Source organism: Coenobita brevimanus, chromosome 110 (assembly GCF_032717465.1).
Source record: "Coenobita brevimanus isolate Jiangsu-jjx chromosome 110, ASM3271746v2, whole genome shotgun sequence".
Lineage (NCBI taxonomy): Eukaryota > Metazoa > Arthropoda > Malacostraca > Decapoda > Coenobitidae > Coenobita > Coenobita brevimanus.
This window is the reverse complement of record NC_137063.1, coordinates 40981982-41007441: the sequence shown is the minus strand read 5'-3', so window position 1 is coordinate 41007441 and position 25460 is coordinate 40981982. Positions and strand designations below refer to the sequence as shown.

Genomic DNA, 25460 nt, shown 5'->3' with positions numbered 1-25460 from the left:
TGAGTGTGGAGGGGGGCGAGGGGGGTGTAGCTTCCTGGAATGTGCTCTGACCCGGCGGTGGAGCGCGGCGCCAGCACTGCCTTCCCTGGGGCACTCTATCAGCTGTGTCAGGCAGGTGGAGGGAGAGGCAGGTGTGTCCCTTGAAAGATAGGTGTGGGTGTGGTGGGGTACTTATTTATGAAGGATGCCGTCTGGCGAGGTAGGTTATTTGGTTAGACAAGTGTGTGGTGAGGTTCAGTAGGTTTGTGCTGAGGCTGGTATGGTGCGACAATTGTATGTTGAGGCAGGGTTGTGGTGAAGCAGGTAGGTGGTTAGGTGTGGTGATGCACTGAGGTAGGTGTGTGATGAGGCAGATGTTGGATGAAATACTTTTAGGGTGAGGTAGATGTAGGATGAGGCGGGTGTGCGGCCTCGTGGCCTTTGGTTCCCTCTTCCTAGCATTTAAAAAAAAAAAAAAAAAAAAAAAAAAAAAAAAAAAAATAGGTGAGAGATGAAACATATAGGGTGAGGGTGTTGGGAGAGGTAGGTGTGTGGTGAGTTAAATGTTGGGTGAGAAAAGTGTTTCATGATGCAGGTGAGGCAGGGAGAGGCAGATGTGTAAAGAGGTAAGTGTAGGGTGAGACAGGTGTGTGGTGAAACAGATGAGGTGGGGAGAAGCAGGTGTGGTGAGGGTTGATGGAGAGATAGCTGTGTGGTGATGGTGAGGTAGGGAGAGGCAAGTGTGCGGCAAATTAATCTAGAGTAAGACATGTGTTGGGTGAGAGGTCTAGAATTAGGCAGGTGTGTGATGAGACAGGTGTGTGGGAAAGCAAGTTTAGTGAGGCAGGCGTGTTGTAATGCAGATATAGCGAGGCAGGTATGAAGGAAGGTAGATGTCTTGCAAGGGAGATATAATGAGCCAGATCTGTGGTAAGACAGGTGTATGAGAAGGCAGATGTGAGGTAGGTGTGTGGGAATCCAGGTGTAAAGAGGTACAGTAAGTGCTTGAGAAGGCAGGTGTTGTGAGGTAGGTTTGTGGAAATAAGGTGTAAAGTGGTAGGCGAGTGAGAAGGCATATGTAGTGAGGTGGATTTGTGGGAAGGCAGATGTAGTGAGGTAGGTGCGTGGGAAGGCAGGTGTTGTGAGGCAGGTGCGTGGGAAGGCAGCGGGTGTGTGATGCTGCAGGTAATATATGGGTGCTGATTGAAGGCGAGGCAAGTCCGGGTAGAGGTAGGGGCTTGGCACAAGGTCAGGTGGCCCTCCCAGTTTCACTTACCTCCACTTTGTTTCATCTACATTCACGCCTTGTTTCACCTTCTTTCAAACCCTCTTTCACTTGTCTTCACACCCTATTTCACCTGCCTTCTCACCCTGTTTCACCTGCCCATCCTGTTTCACCTCCCTTCCCTCCCTATTTCACGTATCGAATCCCACAATGATTCATCTGACGTTTCCCATCCTGTTTAACTTGACCCTTCCTACCTTATTTCACATGCCTTCCCCCCCCCGCCCTGCTTCCCCAGTCCCCTCTGTTTCATCTGACCCACTTCACCTGGCTTCCCCATCTGTTTCACATGCTCCCATTGTTTCTCCTGTTAAGTTTCACATCCAGTAAGATTCCTTGTTTATAGCTTGCAAGGAACCCGACGTTGCCCGGAAAAAAAATAATACCATGCATACCAACATTGCTATATACTTTGTGGTAAACGACCTCCGGGGTCTCATTTTGCCTATTGGATCTGTGTTCCTCCTTGGACACATTTGCTTAGGGGTATGTTCCCCATAGGCCTCATCCTAACAGTGACCTTTTCACCCTCTGGCCCTATTTTCCCACTAACCACCTACCCATCTATTGCTCATGGACCTATTTTCCTGCTAAATAGGGCGCTGAATGACCACATCGGTCCTAGTGCCTGCCCTTTGTGCCAAACATTTATCACTCACTCACTCTTGCTAAATACTCACCCACCTATTTCCCCACTACCTACCCACCCACCCTGCCCACTAATCCACCCACTTACCTTTCCCACCCACTCGCTCATCCACCTACCCTGCCCACCCATTCACCCACGCTTAGCCACCTACCACCTATCTTGCCCACCCTCCCACGCAGCCACACCCTGCCCCATCACACCCTCCCACCCACCTTGCCCACCCTACCCATTAACCCACACTCCCGACCTTTTGTAATACTGATTTGGCTGCAGGAAAATGCTGAAAACTCTACAGTAATTGACCCCCAAGCTTCACCATGTTGATTTAATAAATGACTAGTAGCTCTAATTGTGGCCATCAGGGGCGCCACTTTAGCAACTTTAAACCACACAAATAAATTCCCGGTAAAAAGTTATCTTGTTAGATCCCATTGGAGTACTCAGGATAATTCCCTCTAAATTTCCATATCTGGCAAACACACACACAGACACACTTTCAAAAATGCAACTGTAGATAAGATACGCAGCTATTGAATAATTCACAACCAGACGAGTGAATAGTAACGTGCAAAATATAGTAAAATAATTGTTATACTGGGTGATCCATATATAAGGGTTCTCTTCCACTCTGCTGGGCGATTTATCTTGTGTTGCTGGGACTGTTCAGTCAGGTTATCAGTGTCTGTTTTGCATTATTTAATGTATTAATTCCCTACTCCCACTGTCACACCCTCACCCACACCACCGGGCAGAGCCTTCTCCACAACAGATAACACCAGACGAGTTTCTAGCGGAGCGCTGTTTGTGAACTACCCTGTATCAAACCTCTTGAATTAGATTACTTATTATTCTGCTGACCCAGTCTTGCTCCTTCCAGGTGATTTTATTCAACACAAGAAAGAACTCTCCTTAAAGAGGGTTCATGAAAGTTATATCTAACCTTCCGCCATTTCGAAATGTCTGTGCTGAGGTGAAAAAAATCGTTCAGAGGCAGCAGAAATATAATCGCTAACGCATTACCGAACATAGTGGGGTTAACAAGTCGCGGAAAATTATATACCTTTACGGTTTGGTTAACAATGAAGACATTTATGATTCCCCCTGATCTGAATATAATCGTCTCACGTCAGCAGGAATTAAGTATTAGTTTTTCTTATCATGAGAAGGTTAATAGTAAGTGTTCAGCATATAGGCTTCCGTGAATTACTCGGCCGTATATAATGGTTTGACATTACCTGAAAAAGAAAACCTTGAGTTGTTTCGACCATGAGAAGGTTAAGATGTTCTGTGAATCCCCAGCCCAGAACGCGACCCCCCTTGGAGCTGGTTCATCTCCTGTGTTCCAGATAAGGGACTGGAGTGATAGAAGGAGTAACCTTATTCGTGAAAATAATAATGGGGGCTTGATAAGGCTGAATGGGGATACCTTTTTTAGTGACCTGTCCTTGCACTACCGCCCACTACTCCATTCCAGGAGAGAGAGAGAGAGAGAGAGAATGATGATGATGATGATGATGGTGCTGGTGGTGTGTGAGAGGGAGAGGGTGTGTTGAAGTCGTGGGTAGAGGAGATTATGGGACAGCTGAAGAAACCGTAGCAAAAACACGTATCGCGGCTTTATTGAGAGAGAGAGAGAAAGAGAGAGAGGCCCGTTGCTAGTAAGTAAACTAAGTGGTGTAAATAAAAACAACGATAAAATAGAGTAGATACATATAATAAGTGGATTTCAACAGGGGAATGAAGGCCGTGGGAGGAGAGAACTAGGGCGCGCGTGCACACACACACACACACACACACACACACACACACACACACACACGAGTTCATTAAGGTCAGATCGAAGAGAGATGGCAGTAATTTTGCTGTAGATATAAGATCCAATGCAGTTTTCCCACTTTACAGCGTTTTACTGCATTACTTTGACATCTTTGTATGTTTGTTTGTTTGGTACGTTTACCACCTTTTCTCTTATATTCGTGGTAGTTTGACAGTTTTATTAATCTTAGGGAGACCTTTAGTAGTGATGATTTGTTACTGGAGATTTTTCTAACCCCTTCTGTCCAAGTTCTCATTCCATGACTAAAAAAATAAAATCGTCTGGTAGAATGAAGACTACAATATCTATCCATCTATCTATATTGTAGTAGTGTGTGTGTGTGTGTGTGTGTGTGTGTGTGTGTGTGTGTGTGTGTGTGTGTGTGTGTGTGTGTGTGTAAAATATCACTGCTTTAAAGTGGTGAAATCGAAGGTAATTTTACCACTTCAAACCCCCGGCACTCCAAACCTTCATTTCAAACAAAAGCCAAGCCACATGGAGTACCCGATCGCTTGACATCGATGACATACTCTGTACTGTATTCCCTCAACATTTAGACGATATTTGCCTACGAGAAACTTTAGGAACTGGTGGATTAAGTATTACTCACATTAAGCCGCATACTACTAGAGGACTTTCTACGTATATTATTTTTACTATTTGTGAATGAATGGGAGTTTGGCACATTTAATTCGACAGACTGGTTAGTGTCCATTCTGTCAAGTTATTTACGTCTCTCTGGACCTTGCCTCATCCCCTCCCTGTGGTGGGAAGGGATGTCTGGAGAATGATGGTGATGATGATTAAGACCCTATTATTATTATTATTATTATTATTATTAATTATTATTATTATCATTATTGTTATTGTTATTACAGTAGTACTGTAGTTAAATGGTGTTTGCAACCCCAAGCTCATCTTAAGTGTGTAGGCTATCAGGCGGATTGCAACCTGAAATTGCCCTCAACTTGCATTTACTCTTCTCCTTTTGGGGGAGAGGGAGGCAGTTGAGGGACGTTTCCATAACCAGACAGGAGTTGCTCAGTTAAATCAGTGCCACCAAAAGAAGGCATCCCTCTGCAGCACCCTGGTTGTGTTGAACTAAATATCCAGTCGGGTAAAAAGTGATGACAAGGCAGCTCCCCAAGATTCCCTCACCCAGTTTGCTCGCCATGCTTGTTGTGATCATTACCCGTTGGAGAGAGAGAGAGAGAGAGAGAGAGAGAGAGATTCACCCAGTTTGCCGTCATGCCTGTTTCTTATAACCCACACCCGCCCCTTGACCTCTGTAATGCCTCCTCGGGGCTTCATTACGACGGGAGTCAATTATCCCCATCTAGACTAAAGCAGTAATTCTGGAAGCCCCGGGGGTGAGATGTGAGGAGTGGGAGTGCGCGGGGATGGGAGTGTGTGTGTGTGTGTGAGAGAGAGAGAGAGAGAGAGAGAGAGAGAGAGAGAGAGCTCTCCCTTCATCTGCATCAAATCATTCATCAGTACGGTAGTAAAAAGTAAGAATGTCATTATTCTGGAGGATTTAGAGCACGGTATTGGGAGGTAAGAAAATGGGTAGGGTAATTTCGAAGTGCATCCACCTTTAGCTTGGTGGCGATTTTCAGCTTTTTGTAGCTTGATTTCGTGGAGCTAAGTGACAGAATATGACAACTACGGCTCATGCTTTCGATAACACTCGTTCGTGACTAGCACCATATTGTAGGGTTAAAATCTTGGAGCAGCATGGCAGTGAAGATGGAGAGATGGCAATTTGAGACCAATTTAAAGTGAAATGAGTATAGGGTAATTGAAGGATTAAAGGAGAGAATAAGGGAAGGGAGAAACGGGAGAAGTGAAGACTGAAAGGGAGAGCTCTTGTATTGAAGGGATTAATAAAGACAGTATCAAACTCTTTTCTTCAAAAGTCTCTCTCAAGCCGAATAAAAGCATCTGTGTTCAGGTAGTTAACCCCGGTGACGTGTATTGTATATCATGATTGCTACAGACAGACGATTTTGTTCAGCCTAGGGGAGACATATCGTAGTGACAGAGTATAAGGGTAGGAATATGGGGCGGGTGAGCAGAAGGTGACGGCAAATGTTCCTCCTTAATCCTGGCAACGTATTTTTTATGCTTACCACAGCCGGACAATATTATTCAGCTTAGGGGAGACCTCTCGTGGTGAAAGGGTGAGAGGTGAGAGGTTAGGGATTTGGGGAGGACGGTCGAAAAGGTGAAGGTGAGAGGGGTTAATTGGGGGAATGAAGGATGGGGGAGCGAGGCATGGGGGTGAATGGACTCTGAGCGAGTGAGTGAATGAGTGAGGGGAATAGGGAATGAGAAGAGTGAGGGGAGAGTTGCGCAGATACGCAGACCAGACAGACCTTACAGGTCCGACGAGGTGTGAGGGACGGGAGGGAAAGAAGGAGGGAGGGGAGTAGGGAATGAGGGAAGGTCGGAGAGCGTTACGCAGATATACAGACCGCACGAGTTTTACAGTCCCTGCGAGGTGATGCGACCTCGGTATTATTTTTTACTCCCTTCACAGGAAAAAGGAAGGGGGGGGGGGAATAGACAGAAAAAAAAAGTTGAAACATTGAGAGAGAATTATGGGCGTTCATTCACTTTCTGAGTCCCTCCCAAAAATCCCCAATAAATCCGTACATGTACGTGTAGGGAGAAAGGAAATTTTACCAAAACTCCTTACTTTACATCAAAAGAGTTAAAAAGATTGAAGACATAGGAAGTGTGTTAAATACGAACTTTACACTTTCCTTTCTGCAAACGTCAGGCGATTTTATTAAGCTCGAAGAAACCCGCCGCATGTCAGATAACTCCTTCATCCCGGAGTCTTTTTAAGTGTGTTTAAGAGATCTCTCGAATAGGAGGGTTTGGATATAGCCGTTGTTAACCCCTTCATCAATTGAGGTCCTTCCTCGGTCTAACAAAAATCGTCCGGAGGTGACAAAAATATACTTAACCCCTTAAGACCAGTGACGTATTTTTGTACTTTATTTTTGCTACCTTTGTCTGTTTTTATTGAGCGTAGGTAGATAAGTCAGGTTGTAAGGGGGGTTGATGGAGACTTTCTAACCCTGACACTATAATTGCCCAGAGCTTAGAAATAATCGTCTTGAGGTAGCAGGACTACAGTTGTACCCCTTCAGTCTGATGTCGTATTGATTTAATCTTGCTGCCTCCAGACGAATTTGCAGCCTTGGGGAAACCTCTTGTAAGGAAGGGGTAAATGAAGACCGTGAAATATCAAGCCTCTTCATGTGGAAAAATTCTCTCCAGTGTTGAAAAAAAGGTCGAGATAATAAAGACAGAAATATAAAAAATAATTGTTACTTCAGTGAAAGGGTTAAACAGGACGTCATCGTAGTGAAGGGGATATAAATTAACTGTTGGACTGAGTAGCAACATTTAAGACGACGGATAGGAACATCGTATATCCTTCCTGTTTTGTAAGTAGCAAGGACACTGCCATTCAGGAGAGAGAGAGAGAGAGAGCACAGGATGAGTTGATGGAGGACGAGCATGATTGTTGGAGGGAGACTGTTTGAGGGGGAGGGGCGGGGGGAGGAGGACTGGGTTGGAGAAGGAAGGGGAGCCATGGAGGTGATGAAGCAAGTGAGGGAGTGTTTAGATGAGAGAGGGAGAGAGAGTATGAGGTGAGTCAGTCCTACTGGTTGTGCCCTTACCTTATAAGCAATACCTGTGGTGTCACTAGCCTCCCTGCCACCCACCGTACCACTTACCCTGCCGCCCTCCCTCCCACTCACCCACCCACTCATCTACCGTATCCTTCTGCCCTCTGTGCCACTTTCCTTGCTCCCTACCCTGCCATCTGCCCTGTCACCCTTCTTGCAACTCACCTTATCACCATTCGTGCCACTTACCCTTCCACCAACTTTGCCTCCCTCCCTGCCACCCTCCTTGGGGCCTACTGTCACCCACCCTACATCCTTCCCAGCGATTTTTTCTGCCTCCCTCCCAACTGCCTACCATGCCATTCATCTTGCCGCACACCCTTCCACCCTGCATGTCAGCCTCCCTTCCGTCGTCTTTGCCAACCTCCTTGCCACCTTCCTTGTCACCCACCCTGCTGTGCCCCCTACCACCCTCCTTGACACCCACCCTTCACGTAACCTGTATGCTAGCCACAGGGCCATCACCTTCCACCCGTCTTCAGTGCCATCTCACTTGCCATCCACGTAGAGTGCTATCTCATCAGTAATCCACGTACAGTCTCACCCTCGCATGTCATCAGTACCTATCACTTAACATGCCTACTGCCTTTACTCCTACCTATTTCCCTTCCTTCCTCCCTGCTTCACCTGCCGTGCCTCCCTGCCTCACCCTCTTTGCCTCCCTGCTCCACCTGCCATGCCTCCCTGCCCCACCTCCCTCCTCTCACAGCCTTGCCTCTCTTCCTCATCTGTCTTTCCTCCATGTCTCACCTACTTTACCTCCTTGCCTCACCCGCGTTTCCTTCCTATCTCACTTCTCAATCTTCTCTTCCTCCCTGTCTCTCGCCTCAGCTGCCGTGCTTCCTCATATCCCATCTTTGCAAGCCTTGGCTCTCTGTCTCATATGCCGTGTCTCTGCTTCATCTACTTTATCTTCCTTGCCTGTCTGCCTCATATGCCTAGCCTATGCCACATCTGCCTTGTCTCTCTGCCTAATCTGCCTTGCCTCTCTGTCTCTTCACCTCACCTCCTCTGCCTTCCCATCTCTCAGCCTCTCCTCCCCTGCCTCACTGTCTCTGCCACTCTCACCTTCCCTGCCTTCCCATCTCATACCTCATCTACCTTGCCTCCTCATCTCTGTGCTTCACCTTCCTTTCCTCCCTGTCTTCTCATCTTTCTACCAAACCTGCCTTGCCGCCCTTTCCTCGCCTCCTCATATCTCTCTCTAACCAGCCCTGCCTCTGCCTCACCCGTCGTGCCTAGTTTCATCACCTGTCTCTTCCCCCCCTCCCCTTGCCACACCCGAGCACCAGACTGACGCCAGGAGACTTTACAAACATTGGCAGCAGCAAATGAGGTTCGCACTTCGAGACTGTACACAAATTCAGCGCTGGTTAACACGTCCATCACCACTATGCTTTTCTTTTTTTCTTCTTTTATCTTACTACCACCAGACAATTTTGTGAAATTTAGAAGGAAACATTTGATAGCAAAGTGTTAATATTTTTAATCCAACCGTTACGAAGAGTTTTCTGAAATAACACCGTCTAGCATAGCTAGATTTATGTTAAAGTAATTGAGGAGGTAAAAAAAAATATCATATTCCTCATTTAATCTGTTATGATTTCAGCACTATCCTTTATTCATTGATCGCATAATTCCATTCCACATTTCACGCTTTAGATATATTCTCAACACAGTCATGCAAAAACAGTCGATCACAAGTCTTGCTTACACTGAGTCTTTAAAAAAATCGAAACCAAATTATGGAGGAAAGTAGAAAAAAATAGTGTGGCACTGTTACATGTGGAATCTTGGGTTTCAGTTAGGCATAGGTAAGCATATATGAGCTTTTGCCATTTTAAGTTGCGGTAACAGGGTGCAGACTCTCCCCAATCCAGCTCATTTCTGAAACTGTGGCTCATCTTGCATGTTGTGTTCTGTGCTATTCATACGGTATCTCATAACGAGAATGGTGCCTTTGGTTAACCAGGTGATCTCTGTACTTTTCGTGTTCCAGCGAGTTAAGCAAACCGCACTGTTTTAGCTGAAATATTGTGGTGTATTAATTTTGCATAGGGTCAAATACTTTCAGGTGTACATAGAATGCTGCGGTGAGTATAACATTTTGCTTCAGCTGAAATGTTTAGTTTGCATATCATGCTAGTTGTGAAAATAGCAGATGTGAAATGTGTTGTTAGTGTATCTTGCTAATTGTACTGAAAATAGCAGACATGGTCCTATTCCGGTCTCAGATTTTAGCTGCCTTTCATGACGTTTCCTTTATCTGTTAAATTTCATATATATTTGTTTAGATTAATGTGGGTGTTCTCATGAATTTTTTTTTTTTTTTTTTTTTTTTTTTTGGGGGGGGGATCAGTAGAAGGCTAGTGGGTGTTTTGATAGAAAAACTGCATTTTTTTTTCTTGGGGGGGGGGATTTCTAAAATCCGTAACGGACGGATGGGACACTAAACGAATTTATTCTGAGTTCCGCCTGTTGATGTATTTCACTTGATGGAAACAACACGCCTTTACAAGGATTAAAACCTTTCTCATTTATTGGCAGATGCGTCAATTCTAAGGTTGCATCTGTGAGAGGCAGGTGTGTGGGAGGCAGGTGACCGAGAAGGAGGTATTGTGTGGGCTGGGAAGAAGGGCAGAAGCGACTTGTGTGCCCCCAGTACTGTACTTATATAGAAGGCCCCACTTTCTTCACTTTCTCCTCCGCCACCATCACACCTGTTCTTCTAGTTATGGTGTCTTCTCTTTCCATTTGATCTACCTTTTCCTTTGCTCCTCTCTTTCTTCCACTTGGTCTGCTTCCTTCTCTCCTCTTCTCTCTTTCAACTTGGTATGCCTACTCCTCTGCCTCTCTTCTTCTTCCTCTTGGTATGCCTCCTTTTCTGTTCCTCTCCCTCTTCTCCTTTGTCAGCGTTCGCCACTGCTTCTCTCCTCTTTTCTTTTGATCTGTCTCCTCCTCTGCTTCCCTCCTTCTTCCACTTGGTTTGCCTCCGTCTCTGCTCTTCTTCTTCCACTTTGCTTCCTTCTCTGTCCCTCTCTTTCTTTTACTTAGTCGGCATTCTCCACAGCTCTTCTACCGCGTGGTCTCCTTTTTCCACTGCTCCTCCCCATCTTCCACTTGGTCTGTCTTCTCCAGTTCTCCTCTCCTCCTGCCACTTTATCGGCCTCCTTCTCTGCTCCATTCTCCTTCCACTTGGTCTGCCTCCTCCACACTAACGTTTGTCGCTGCCACCGCCACATTCAACCACCTCACCTGTCATTGCCTCACCTGTTCGATTCTGCCGCCGGGCCCCCCCCCCCGCCCCCCACCACCTCGTTAAAGCTGTCACCACACCTACCTCTGTCATCACTACCATAACTAATTTACCACTGCCATCACGCCGGTGCGATTTTACTCAGCTAATATATTAATTTTTAACTCAAGGCTTTATTTAGCTTTTTTATTTTAGTTCATCCGTGAAGTCCCAGCAGGCTTGTGTGTAGAAGTCATGTGAGACGACTGAAAAGCGCGGGTTTGTGCTTTGGAAGTGACCACGTTATGATATCGTGACCATTTCATAAAGCGAACTAACGCCAAACTTGGATCAATTTTTCAACGTTATTGGAATTCACCGTGGCAGTAACCGTCTCACGAGTCAACTGCAGGGGGGCGCAGAGGAGGGGGGAGAGGAAGAAATGGAGGAGAGGGGCAAGGAAGAGGCAGAGGAAGGGGACGAAGAGGGCATGGGGGAGGCACAAGAGGTGTCTCCTACATCAATTATTACTGCAACCAATGTAGCAATGCTGCATTTTCAATTTCACACAAAAAGAAATTACCTACTATTGTGCAAAATAGTCGTGCAGCGCACATAACAGCAGATTTTGATTCTGTCTTGCGAATCAGTTTGAATATATAGCGTTCCAGATTTTACTTAGTGCAGCTTCTTAACAATTTTCTTTGTTTAATCAGTTTGCAAAATATAGAGATTCCGAAACAGTGTACACTGTAAGAAGCCTCACAACTATAGGAAACAAAATGAAGACCAAAACTTAAAATAGCAACCAACATTCAGTGTGTGCAAAGCCACACCATAGCAATGAAAATTAATAGAAATGCCAAGCGTTTAGTGTCATAACATAAAAGCTGTAATGGAATTTGAAACGCAAGAATTTTGATTGTTTATTTCATAAATGGATTATTAAAAAAAAAAAAAAAAAGGAAGGAAGCAACTAGGTAAAAAAGTAGTAATTTAAAAATGGAGAATATGGATCGCTAAAAAAAAAAAAGTAAAACAAGGAAGGATCGCAGGAGAGCATGCAAAACCAGCAGGGATTAATGTTAACAATGTAAACCCACAAAACCACAAATCCCTATTTTGACTCTTTACAAACTGTTGATACCAGAGTCAAAAGGGATTTGTGTGTTCATACTGTCAGCGTTACTTGTATCCTTGCTGGTTTTGCATGCTCTCCAGCGATCCTTCCATGTTTGTTTACTTTTTTTAGCGATCCCTATTTTTATATTTTTATTTGCCTAGTGTGTGTGTGTGTGTGTGTGTGTGTGTGTGTGTGTGTGTGTGTGTGTGTGTGTGTGTGCGCGCAAAGTAACTGAGCAAACTCTGCTATGTACCAAACTTTTGAGGAAGGGTTGAGGGACTTCCCAGGGGTTGACCTATACAGGGTGTCCCGGGAGTTATGTCAAAAACTTTGAGAAATGACAGATGAGGGAATTCTAAGCAAAAAATGTTATATGAACATGTGTCCAAATCTCAACCGTTACGGAGCTACAATTGCTGATGACCTTATGGGTGAAAATGATCTTCATAATTCACCCATAAGGTCATCAGTAACTGTAGCTCCGTGACGGTTGGGATTTGAACACATGTTCATATAACATTTTTTCCTTAGAATTCCCTCCTCTATCATTTCCCAAAGTTTTTGACTTAACTCCCGGGACACCCTGTATAATATATATATATATATATATATATATATATATATTAGAACAGTAGGCCAGAGAGCAGGGTCACATGACAGGGTCAGCTGTAAGAGTTTTTATCCAATTAAAGCCTAATTTGGTGAAGGACTTGATGGTAAGGGAAAGATGAAGTTATTTGACTTTGAAGACAGTCAAGCAAGGGATCAAGGTTATCGGGCAAGGTCAAACGTTGGACCCATTAAGTCAAACAGTTTGGGTCGTTTGGTGGAGTGGCTGAAGATCGGGCAAGGATGAAGAGGTTCGATAACTATTCAGAATTAATCATTGGTCAGTGTCATAAGGACAGATTTACTTTTTTCACTTTTATATCTACTGTAGTTAGGACCAGACTCGGTAGAATGGATGAGGGTTAGTTATGGATGAAGCATCTTGATTTTGAGAACAATTGGTCAAACGTCAAGATCACTGATCAAAGCCAAATGTTCGGCCTGTAGACCAGTTGTAGGACGTGGAGGTGTAGCACTGAGTGCTCGTTGTTGTTGTTGTTTTATTTATTTATTTAATTTTTCAGGTGGGTGACATGATCAGCGTGATAGACATGCCACCCCCCGAGGAGTCCATCTGGTGGCGGGGCAAAAGAGGGTTCCAGGTGGGCTTCTTTCCATGCGAGTGTGTCCAGGTCATCGGAGACAAGGTGAGTTTGTGCTGGATTAAGACCATTACACACACACACACACACACACACACACACACACACACACACACACACACACACACACACACACACACACACACACACACACACACACCGTTGTAAAGCTGCACGAAAGACTATGGTTTATTACAGAATATGGGAAATATTAAAAAAATGTATGTTAACTTGCATTATCCCATAAATATGTTAGCCTCTTCATCTCTTTGGCTTTTATATTGAGCTGAACCCTACAATTTTTAGAGAATTTACTGTCAATATTCATTCAGTGGTTATCTCAGTGTACTCGTATCATCCCTTATAATCTTGAATCCACCCTTCCACTAACATTTCTCTGCAAAAATCAAGTGAGTTGGAAATTTTTCTCAGTACAGATTCATTTCACCCCTTAAGCGATCAGTGTGTATCATTCTCAGTTGCCGTCTTGCTTTGTTTTGATGATAAAATGAAGAGAGGAAGACCAAGAATGTGATGAAAGGGTGAAGTCGAGGGCATGATTTGGGCCGTATTCTTTTTGCCTGAGGAGGGCCCCTAATATCTCATTCTTATCAGTTTATTTCTGCATATGGTACGTTGATGTTCTCTTTCACTTAATATTTGCAAACTGTCGGTTTTTAAATGACAACAATAAAAAGGTGCAATACTGTCTGCAGAATACATAACCAAGAAGGATGTGCTAGAAATCAGTGTGCATGCTTCGGAATCATGAAACGGTTAAATTGTTCTGGACTTTTTTTTTTTTGGGGGGGGGGGACAAATCTTACTTAGTTCAGTGACATCATCTTGATTCTTAGCTTTTCAGTTTTCAGAATTAAAGTACAAGTATATACTTTTGGCCGTGTATTGCCATTCATCATAGCCTCAACTCTTGTTCGTTTAAATGAAAAAGAATTTTTACCTTTGTGATATAACTCATCCTTTTCTCTGTTTTCCTTCATGGCACAGCATTTCAGAGTGAGTAACTGGTTTTGATGTATATGTAAATAGTCCTTTTCGTTTCCCATTTACTGCTTCGCCATGTTTATTTTGTCTCGTCTTACGCTGTGTTGTGGTGCAGTTGGTTCATTAGTAACATTAGACCCTGTCCATGGTATTGTGTAGTGTATATAATTATTTGACCCAGTTTGTCTTCCTCTTATTGTTCATTCATTATACGTACGGTACTTCTCAAAAGTTGAGTGGATTTCATTCTTAGATAATGTTAATTAATTTGCTAGTTTCTAAGAAGATTCTGATCGTCAGTGCAGATATAATAACTTAGCAAAAAAAAATATTGTAATTAATGATACGATGATAAATAATTGTATAATGTGAAAAATACTTTGCAAACTTGAACAAATCATCGTAATCCACAAAAAAGATAATAGAATTAAATATCACTATATATATATATATATATATATATAATCTGTTGGTAATGAAGGGTGGGTAATGTGAAATGAGAACGGCTAAGCTTTTCGCCATGATATTTGATTTATTTTGGTGTGTCAACAAACTTATTCATCTGAAGAAGGACTTTTCATTAAGTGGCTAAAAATTATAGTACCTCAGTACTGTAAGTCCTTTATCATTGCCTCATATTTATTGGGTTTTAATCACTTCCAGATAAATATTTCTAAGAAATTATCTGTTATATAGAAGGGGGTTAATGTACAGTATATAATAATCATTATTACCTTGAGCCTTTTCCCACCAAGAATATATATATCCACTTGAATGGACTTCATTCTTAGGTATTGTTAATAAATTTGTTTGTCAAAGTAGGTACTAAGAAGATTCTGAACATCAGTGCAGGTATAATAATTCACTAAGTAAAAAAAAATATTGTAATTAATGTACACGATGATAAATAATTGTATGATATGAAAAGAAATACTTTACAAGCCAGAATGACACCATCACCCTAATTGACAAAAAAAAGATAATATATATATATATATAAAATCTGTTGGTAATAAAGGATGGGTAATGTGAAATGAGAACGGCAGAGCTTTTCACTATAATGACTTCTGATTTATTTTGGTGTGTCAACAAACTTATTTATCAGAAGAAGGACTTTTCATTAAGTGGCCAGAAATTACAGTACCTCAGTACTGTATATCCTTTTATGTGTCATAACCACGTATTGATTGAGTTTTAATCACTTCCAGATGAGTTTTTCTAAGAAATTATATGTTATATAGAAGGGGGTTAATGCGTATGATAATTATTATTTTCCTTAGCTTTTCTAATTAAAACACCATAAAACCGTCTAAGGGCAATGTTTTATAAAGGAAATATCCCACAACCATTGCCTACTAGAACACGAGCTATACAGAGACCATGAGGTCAAGGTCATTGACTTTATGCATGTCACCTTAGGCCATCACAGTCTCCTAGCCCACCAAATTTGGTGGCTCTAGCTTTAAGCCATCATGGAAAATTAAGTGATATGCAGACAAGTCACAGTTATTGGCCCCAGGCGATCTCGAAGAATCTTGAGGCTATAATGCAGTAAAGTTTCAGCTCTCTGCCGTGAGCAGTTCTGAGAAAACATGAACAGAAAGTTAAGTGTGTTTTGGATAATATCCGGAGATTCGGTGGACGAATTTCCTTCATATTTGACTGTAAGAAGCAGATGCTGTAGACCATGTAGTCTGTAAGTAATCACAGTTTACTTAAGAAGAAAGAAAAATAAAAAATATTGACCAACCCAATAAAACTTCCCACAGGAATGTGGGAAGTTTTAATAACAGCAGCAACAGCACTTGAGAAAATTCCCCCTTACGTATGCAGGTACCGCAGACGATCCAGCCACAGACCCTAACACTACCCGCTGCCAGGACGCAACCCCCGGCTGCTGCCGCCGCATCCTCTTCAGCACACCACACCCTCAGCTCACCCACCCAGGCGCCCACTAAGCCGGTCCTCAGGAAGCATGGAAAACTTATCGCATTTTTCAGGTAAGGGATGGCGACCAGTTCTGGAGATGTTGCGTTTTATGTAGTGCTCTCTCTCTCTCTCTCTCTCTGTATGTGTGTGTGATGAAAAGTGCATCTTTGGTAAGGGAATAAGCGAAAGTAGAGGATATAGTAACTTCATGAAAAAAAAAAAACAACAACAACAACAACAACAACAACAACAACGAATGTTTGTGGGCAGGTCAAGTCCTTCAAAGGACAGAAAACAGCCAGGGTAGTGGAGTGACAACTGAGAGATGAAGTGGGAGGAAGAGGCAGACAGAACAAGATGGATAGACGAAGTTCAGAGTTGCCTTCATTGAATGGAACATGCTGAAAACTAATGGGGTAGAGTTGAGAAAGATGATGCTTCCATCCTGCAGTGGACAGATGTGCTAGTGATAGGCATGCCATGAGTTCCATGAAGAAATACAGTATATATTTAAATTGGACAGCTGAGCAGATAATGTTTTTTACAATACAGTAGAAGTCCGATTTTTCGGCATCTATGGGACCAGGCAAGTGCCGAAAAAATCAAAATTGCCAAATTATCAAAAACCCTACCCACTCAGTACCTTATATGTTTCGGTGAACACTATCATCACTACTCATATCATTACAAATGTGTTTGGAGAGAGTACTGTATACTGTTTGATACTGTACAATACTGTAATGAATACAGTATTATACATGAATATGAAAAATAAAGAAATTAGTGAACATACTGTATATAAATGTAATGGTACAGTAGGCCTACAAGTTCACATGCACTTACCTAAACTTATAGTAGGTTCCTTATTTACATATGTAATGGTACAGTAGGCCTACAAGTTCACATGCACTTACCTAAACTTATAGTAGGTTCCTTATTTATATATTCTTGCTAACACCAGTTAACTTTCCACTCGTGGAGGCCATTTTCAAAGCACGCAGATGTTTTTACTGTTCACAACACACGGCTGGCCCTCTCAGGTGTTACAAAGCTCTTGTCTGATGTTATGGTGCTTACAGCACACTCGGAGAGTAATCTCAGATATATTTCAGTACGAAGTTCACAAAGCACACAGAAGAATCGAGAGAAGTCGGCAGCAGGACGGCAACAACTCGGAAGAATGGCGAAACGGATTCTCTTTCCCATGCTAGACTCACTACATGATTGTCCTCTCTTTATGCTGTGGGAGAAAGAGCTAGCCTCTGAGCTTCATGGCAGTGGTAGACTCGTTCCATCACTTCCACTATCTCACTCACTAAGGCGGGTAAAGGCGGGTAGCTAGCTGGCGAGCCTCATGGAGAATTTCAAGACTGACAGAAAAAATTGGAAAATCTGCCGAACGATCAGAGATTTTCGTAAATGGGACTATTTCTCAAAACTGCCGAAATGTCAGATTTGCCGGGGAATTGGATCCCGAAGAATTGGACTTTTACTATTGCACATCACATATTGCCAAAGATGTGTTGAGGAGAGCCTTATATTGGGAAACAACCCCCCTTCCTCTCCCTTTCATGTCTTCGAGTCGAGACAGATGTTAGATTATTATGGTGAGCAGAAAGGGTAGTAGGAGCATTCACAGAATCCAAAAAGTTACCAATCTTCACCAGGTAACTTAATTTGAAAAATAAAAATGAGGCCAAACCAAACTACTGTTTTTGTGTTTCCATTATCACTTCGTTCATAAGGAAACATTTATGAACATATTTACCCAGCAAAATGAGGAAGAGAAGCTTCAGTATGATAAAGTTGATGGGACCATGGGACAAATATTCTTCATAGTTTAAAACTAGTTACTTACTTTCCCAGTCATGTCTTTTAATATATCTATCTATCTATGTGCCAGACGCCATCATCCCATAAGGGGTGGCCATTTGACTTTGAGTTATTTGTTTTACAGGGAGGGGCACTAACCCTCCATCAACCCACTTGTTGACACATAGGGAGCATGTATGGTTTGGTTATATGGTTACCACCCAGAGTTGTAAATGGTTTCTTGGCTTACAGGAAACCATTTGGCTTGTCACTCAATGTAAAGCCGCCTGTAGAGGAAAGAAAAGCAATAAGAAGTGACAGGAAAGGTGGGAGAAATAGGAAGAGAGGGGAGCAGGCACAGCAAAAGAATGATAAAGGTTAAGGAAGAAGTAGGCAGCACTACATCAAGTGAGTGGATGATGGTCACCACCACCTACCACAGCTTTGATCAAATAAAACTTTCAGACATACAGTATATGCCTATATATACTGTAGTACAGAACTAACATACAGTCTTTTGGCTGCAGAGTAATTATAGGAATCCGTTGAAGATTGTATGCACACATCCACACAAAGTTTTGTTGTTGTCTTCCTGGAAACATCAGTACTTGGGAAATCAGTCGGCAGCTTCGTGTTCGCATTATTTCAGCTTCATAAAGTGTGCCTTTTTTATAATGTATAGGTGGTACATTGTCTTCAGCATTTGACAGATGTAACAGTAATCTCTTTGATAACTAAATGATAAGTGTTTCAGTTTAAACGTGCAGCAAGACTTCTTATAATATGTGATGAATGCTGACGGACCACATGCCGTTTTATGTCTTCCAGTGACTGGTTTGCAGAATTTTACTTTGTAAATCATAAATAGAAATCTAGTATAATGGTCAGTGATTATAGTATTGAAGAATTTATGTACTCTTCAACACTAGATATCATGGATAGGATTTTAGAAAATATATGACAGTGTGAGCCAGGCGTAGTTGACCGAGTGCCTAATTAAATTAACTGGCGATCACTAGCAACTACTGACTTTGTGAACACACCCATTGTTTATGCAGTTTGCAGTTTATTTATGAGTAACAGATCAGCCTGTAAAAAAAGCATTATTTTTTCTGCATTGTAAGGCATTTCTCCATAATACAGTTTGTAAAGAAATTTCCAGGAATCCAACCATTAAATAATGTTATCAAGTACGGTATTATGTTTGTTTTTTTGTTTTTTTCCCCCCCACATGGAATAGACAGTACGAATACTTTATGTATAAAACAGTAGTAACCTGTTTTGTTTGTTGATATGAGTCAATGAGGAAACCAAACTGGCATTGGGTTAGTTTAGGAGTGGGTGCCTTACACAATGTTCATTATTTTTCCACAGTTTATGGAAAAGCTAGTGCAGTACATGTTATAACAGGAAGTCGTGATTAACTTGACTATTTCTCATTGTGCTTTTGAATGTAAAATAACGTAAATGGAACCTTGGCTATGTGCAGGACACCTCTGGAACATGCTGTCCTATATTCATACCGTTGAAATAAACACTAAAATGCTAATCATGTGACTTTCCACGACAAGTGGGTCCTCCATATTACTTGGGCTTGGAAGTTGGAGTGGCACAGACCATAGACACGAAGAGCATTTATATATACCCCTCTACACTGGATGATTCTGAATTTTTTTTTTTTTCCTTGCCAAATGGACGTAATACATCATTATAAGATCCTTGGCACTAATAAGAGTAATCATCAAAGCCAGAAAGTTGATTGAATCGAGTCAGGTTGGTGCCACTTGACTTGTGAAATCTTCAAGGTTGCTGAGAGAGCAGAGCGGCTGTGAGCCTGTGAAGTCTGTCACTCTCCTCCCGCGCTCCTAATCAGTGTTGTAAGCATAGCGGAGAAATGTCTGAAGTTAGCAAGATACGTTACTACCTTCCATTTTGCATTGGTTGCTTGCATTGACTTCTCAGTTCCGCAGGAAGTAGATCTATGTCCTGGCATTTTAGAGGGGGACAGATCTGTGTCCCTAGCATGGTACGGGGTAATTACCCGCTAGACCACCAGGCGCAATAATTTGGTTATATGGTTACCACTCAGTGTAGTAAATGGTTTCCTGATGTACAGGACCCCATTTAGCTTGTCACTCAGTGTAGAGTCACCCATAGACAAAAAGAAGAGAATGAAGGAAAGAAAGGCAGAAGAGGAAGGAAGGAGAGAAGGAAGGAAGAGATGAAAGGGCAGTTGCCTGAGAGCAGCACTACATAGAGTGAGTGGATGGTGAGCACCCTCACCTGCCACTAGCACTCCCACCTACCACTTCATTATTATTTAATCTATGTATCAGGATCAGTTTTGAGCCTCTTATTGTTTACCATGAGGCTTGAAGCTCTCCCATGTGATTTCAGAAATAGCCTCCCTTGGGAGATGCTATAGGCTGATGACTTGTTGTTGATTGTAGAGAATGGAAGAGAGATAAAAGAACGATTAATGAGATGGAGAGAGAGAATGAGGCACTAGAGTTTGAGAGTTAAAGCGGATAAAACAAAAGTGATGATATCTAGGGCTGGTGGTGGTACTGTCAGAGCAAAGGGAGAGTGGCCATGTGTTGTCTGCCACAAGGGTGTGGGAAGTAACTCATTTTGTGCAATACTGTATTTGTAATAAGTGGGTGCATAAGGGATGTAGTGGTATTAGAGGTTGACTACATGATAATGCAGATTTCATGTATCCAGTGTGTCAGGAAGAGCATATAGATACTGTCAGGCATCAAAGGACTGATCTTGCTGTGAGTATAGGTATGGAGTGGCTGCAGGAAGTTTAGGGAGCTGTTGTCTCTCCGGACATTGTGAGAGCTCTCTCTTTGTGCTAAAGGATCTTTGTATGTGGTGTGTATTAGGAGTGTAATGCTGTATGGTAGTGACACCTGGGCATTAAAGAAAGATCATATTCATAGGCTAAAACATACAGAAATGACAATGATTAGGTGGATGTATAGTGCATCCTTGAGTATGTTTGTAATGCTGTATGGTAAGGAGACCTGTGCAGTAAAGGAAGATCATATTCATAGACTCAAACATACAGAAATGACAGTGATAAGATGGATTTGTTATTGCTTCCATGAATGCAAGGCCTGTGGGTGCTAGGCTTATGATTGAAGAGTTGAGAGGAAGGAGGGGACTGGAGTGTATTGGTGTTGTGCTGAGGAGGGGTAGATCGAAATGTTTTGGGCATGTGGGGAGATGAAAGAGGACGATATTTGGGTTCGGAAAGTGAGAAGTGTGGATGTTGGGGGTAGGGTTGCAAGAGGCTGACCAAAAAAGATCTCGGACGAGGTCTTAGAGTGTGATCTCAGGGAGAAGGGACTGAATAGGGAGGCAGCCAGAGATCAAGCAGTGTGGAGAGCCGCTATTAGATGACCGAGGCTAACACATGCAAACATATTGGAGCTTATATAAACAGTATGAATGATACTTGTCTGATCTCTCCAAGGTTGATTCTTGGCTGACTGTATCTTGTCTTCCCCAGTGATTGTAAGTGTCATGTAGAGGGAATTAGGCTTAATAGTGTAGTGCAGTGATGATGATAATGAGGGTGTACTGTATTAATATGTGAATGGTTGTTAGGGATTCTGTTGTGTTTCCTCTTGCACCCAGTTTATTTTGTGATGTGAAAGGTTGGTGAATAAGAAGACTTCTACTTTTTGCACAGTTAAGCAAATTGCAATGATCCACACATATCATTCATTCCCCACATTAATTAATGGTTAATTAAAGCATGACTAATGAAATGATTACTGCTTTGCAACATGATTGCAGGTCTTCATAATTTCCTAATCAACATTAATTGGTTGAATTAAGGTTGATTAGGATAGGTTAGAATAGAAGTTTTGGCTGATAAGCAATGTTAGATTTAGTGGCCATCCTAAGTGGTTTGAATCATAGGGGATCTGGGGGGCAAAGCTCCTCACTTAGGTCAAGTTTGGTTAGATTCACGAGATCATCAGTAAATCAGCTTCTGCAGGCATCCAGAAGGTGTGTCCTTAAATACTCATAAATAGGAAAATTTGTTTGTTCTGTGTATGTTTTTTTAGTGTAAAACTGAGAAGCAGTCATATATGTTGCATAATGTACTAAAATTATTTTCCATAAGAATGTGAGAATGTAAAAAGATGCTTGTAATTGCCATACCCATGTGGTACAGTGTTGTCATGAAATCGTAATTACTGCTTGTGAGAAGTCAGTCGCTGATAATATACTGTAATTGGAGGTGGGTTCGCCAGACATTGGTAAGTTGATTCTGAACCTTGTGTGAGCGACCCCTCTTAATTGGGAATATAAAAATATTTCCCAAGAACTACAGGAGGAGGGAAGGGAGAAAAAAAAAAAAATTTCCCCTCCACATCATGAAGGCAGGAGGTGGACAGCATCATTTAGATTTCTGATTGGCTTGAGACTCTAAATCAAATTGTCTGCTACTCTACATCAGTGAGCAGGACTTCATATTGCAATGCTGAATTTTCGTATGTCCCCATCTGATATACTGTGTGTGGATCTGGTCACCCCACTTTGGACAGGATAAGTAAATCCAGGAGTCGTGCATCCAGATGGGTACCAACTTTGAAGGACCTAAGCAATAAGGACTGATACATTAAAAAAAAAAGGGGGGGGGGTATTAATTGTAAAACCTGATCAACTGTATGTTCATCAAAAGTATGTTATGCACCCCTAGCCTACTGAGTGTAACCTGATCATGGAAGACACATCAAACAGTCCTGACCTAGGTATCATTTGGCCCTAACCTTATTACCTGGATTATGTTTATCAGGAGCATTTAGTATAGTGACATTTTTTAGACAGTTATAAAGAATGAAGGAAAGAAAGACAGAAGAGAATGGAAGGAAAGAAAGATGGAGAGGAAAGGGCAGACACCCGAGAGCAGCACTACATCGAGCGAGTGGATGTAGTGCTGCTCTCGGGTGTCTGCCCTTTCCTCTCCATCCTTCTTTCCTTCCATTCTCTTCTGTCTTTCTTTCCTTCATTCTTTCCTTGTCCTTCTGCCTATGGGTGACTTTACACCTCCTCTTTTGTCTTTCTTTCCTTCATTCTTTCCTCTTCCTGCAGTCTGTGGGTGACTCTACACTGAGTGACAGGCCAAATGGTTCCTTGTACACCAGGAAAGCATTTACTACGCTGGGTGGTAACCATATAACCAGATTTTGCCGCCTGGTGGTTTTAGTGGGTAATTATTGCGCTCCAGTCGGATTGAGCTGGTGATGGTTTATATCCAAGGGATGGTTGGGGTTGATTGCTCATGTAACACCCGAGAGCAGCACTACATCGAGTGAGTGGATGTAGTGCTGCTCTCGGGTGTCTGCCCTTTCCTCTCCATCCTTCTTTCCTTCCATTCTCTTCTGTCTTTCTTTCCTTCATTCTTTCCTTGTCCTTCTGCCTATGGGTGATTTTACACCTCCTCTTTTGTCTTTCTTTCCTTCATGGTGATTTTACACCTCCTCTTTTGTCTTTCTTTCCTTCATTCTTTCCTCTTCCTGCAGTCTGTGGGTGACTCTACACTGAGTGACAGGCCAAATGGTTCCTTGTACACCAGGAAAGCATTTACTACGCTGGGTGGTAACCATATAACCAGATTTTGCCGCCTGGTGGTTTTAGTGGGTAATTATTGCGCTCCAGTCGGATTGAGCTGGTGATGGTTTATATCCAAGGGATGGTTGGGGTTGATTGCTCATGTAATACCACTCAGGGATGAGTGAGGCTGGTCACTCTCATCTTAAATGTCGGGACCAACTGCCTAGCCCCGGGCTCCTACGCTCCTCATGGGGCAATGTAGGATTGGATGATGGATGGATTACTGCCTGCAAACAATTTTGCATACAATATCCCAAAGACTGTGTATTGTCATTGACAGTTATATGCAATGCCCCTGGCTCAAAAATATCTCCTGAATATTAAAGTCATCTATAGCTAGCAAGAATAAAATACAGACAGATCGTAAATGTTAAATGAGATCATCTTAGTCAGTCAGTATGAGGTACAAGCACTAGAACCACAACTGTTGCTCTGTACTGTATCTTATTTGGACAGTTTGTTATGAACTTTCGTGTCAAATGTTTATCCCTTCAGTCTGGTGACATATTTTGTTTTGTTTTTCCAAGCTCCAGATAATGTTTTTAAGTCCTAAGATATAAGTTTGAAACTGATGGGGTAATATTTATCATTCATAAATCCCCACACGACCATAGGACTCGTATATGGGAGGGGGAGCAGAATCTAGTACTGTAATAGCAAGAATATAAATAGAAAATGTGTCCTGGTTGAAGGGATTAATGTGAATCTTAACAAATAGTAATAATCATTCATTGGTTGGTGGGGAGCCCATCATCCACTCACTTGATGATGTGCTGCCTTCAGGTGGTTCTCCACTTAGTGGTATGGCAAATAGTTTCTTGTAACCCTGGTAACCATCTACTTGTGTGGGTGGTAGCCATATTACAAAAAATGGACGCCAGTCAGTGGTAACCACATGAGGCTATCCATGGAGTAATGCCGAACCAGCCATAATCAATAAACCAAGGAAATGTAGGTAAGACAAGGGATATTTCTTACCCCTGGCACCATGGGAGTTCCTCCAGGGAGCATTGTTTTAAAAATGATAACAGATGCTTCATGGAAGAACCACCAAGGTGCCATGTGCCCAGAATTCATTAGTCTGCCCTCCATTTTCTTGGTTTTGATTTGGTGCATTCAGCATTACTCCTTGGAGGTCCTCATATTACAAGAAAAAATGGAAGCCTGATGTTGAGGGTTGAGGTGCTTCAGCCAGATATGGAAATTAAGTTGAATTTTATGACAAACCCTACAGTACTCTATGGTATTATGGGTATGTTTATGTCCATGATAACTTACTGTACATTGCCCTATAGAGTAAATACTGTTACTGTCTATTTCTGTATGTGTTATAGCACATGGATAGTTCCATGGAATTTGACTTTTATAAATAAATACCATCCTGATGAAGCTTTTCATCATTATCCTTCCTCCTTTGGTGAGAGGCACCCTTCATAGATTTGTCTATGTGCAATACTGGATCCTGTACATAAGAGTTAATTTTTGGTGACTGAAGATAAATTACAGCATGTGGATTGGTGTATTTCATTCAGATGATATGACTGCTGTATCTGATGCTGTTTATCAGATTGTATTGGATATTGTTGCTTTGCTTTGCATGGTAAGTTTACAAAATTGTATGTAATCACTTGCAGGAGCTTTATTCTGTCACGTCCATCACGGCGAAAGCTTAAGCAGAGCGGCATTCTACGAGAACGAGTGTTTGGATGTGACCTTGGCGAACACCTACTTAACTCTGGCCATGAGATTCCCATGGTCCTGCGCTGTTGCTCGGAGTTCCTAGAGAGCCATGGGGTTGTTGATGGCATCTACAGACTCTCAGGCATCACATCGAATATACAAAAATTAAGGTGTGTTAAATTGCATACTGACAAAGTCTGACAGTTTTGATGTAGAATTTCAGCAAGGTTTTACAGTCTTTTTCCATAGGTGCTGTATTAAGAGTTACTTCATTCATAGTTAGTTTTGTAACATTTTCACACATGTACTGTATTGTAGTAAACAGGGATATGCATTGAATTTTACAAATATCATAATATAGATTGTCATTTTCTGAACATAGAAAACTACATTTTGAA

General features: G+C 42.3%; 1 protein-coding gene across 1 annotated transcript in view; it reads left to right on the top strand.

Moving 5' to 3' along the window:
* CdGAPr (GTPase-activating protein CdGAPr) overlaps window positions 1–25460 on the top strand; it is a 350099-nt gene that overhangs the window by 262436 nt on the left and 62203 nt on the right. Inside the window, exons 5-7 of the mRNA XM_080286103.1 lie at window positions 12925–13047; window positions 15841–16007; window positions 25017–25232. Coding sequence (XP_080142229.1) covers window positions 12925–13047; window positions 15841–16007; window positions 25017–25232 — 506 coding nt within the window. The remainder of the gene's footprint in view (window positions 1–12924; window positions 13048–15840; window positions 16008–25016; window positions 25233–25460) is intronic.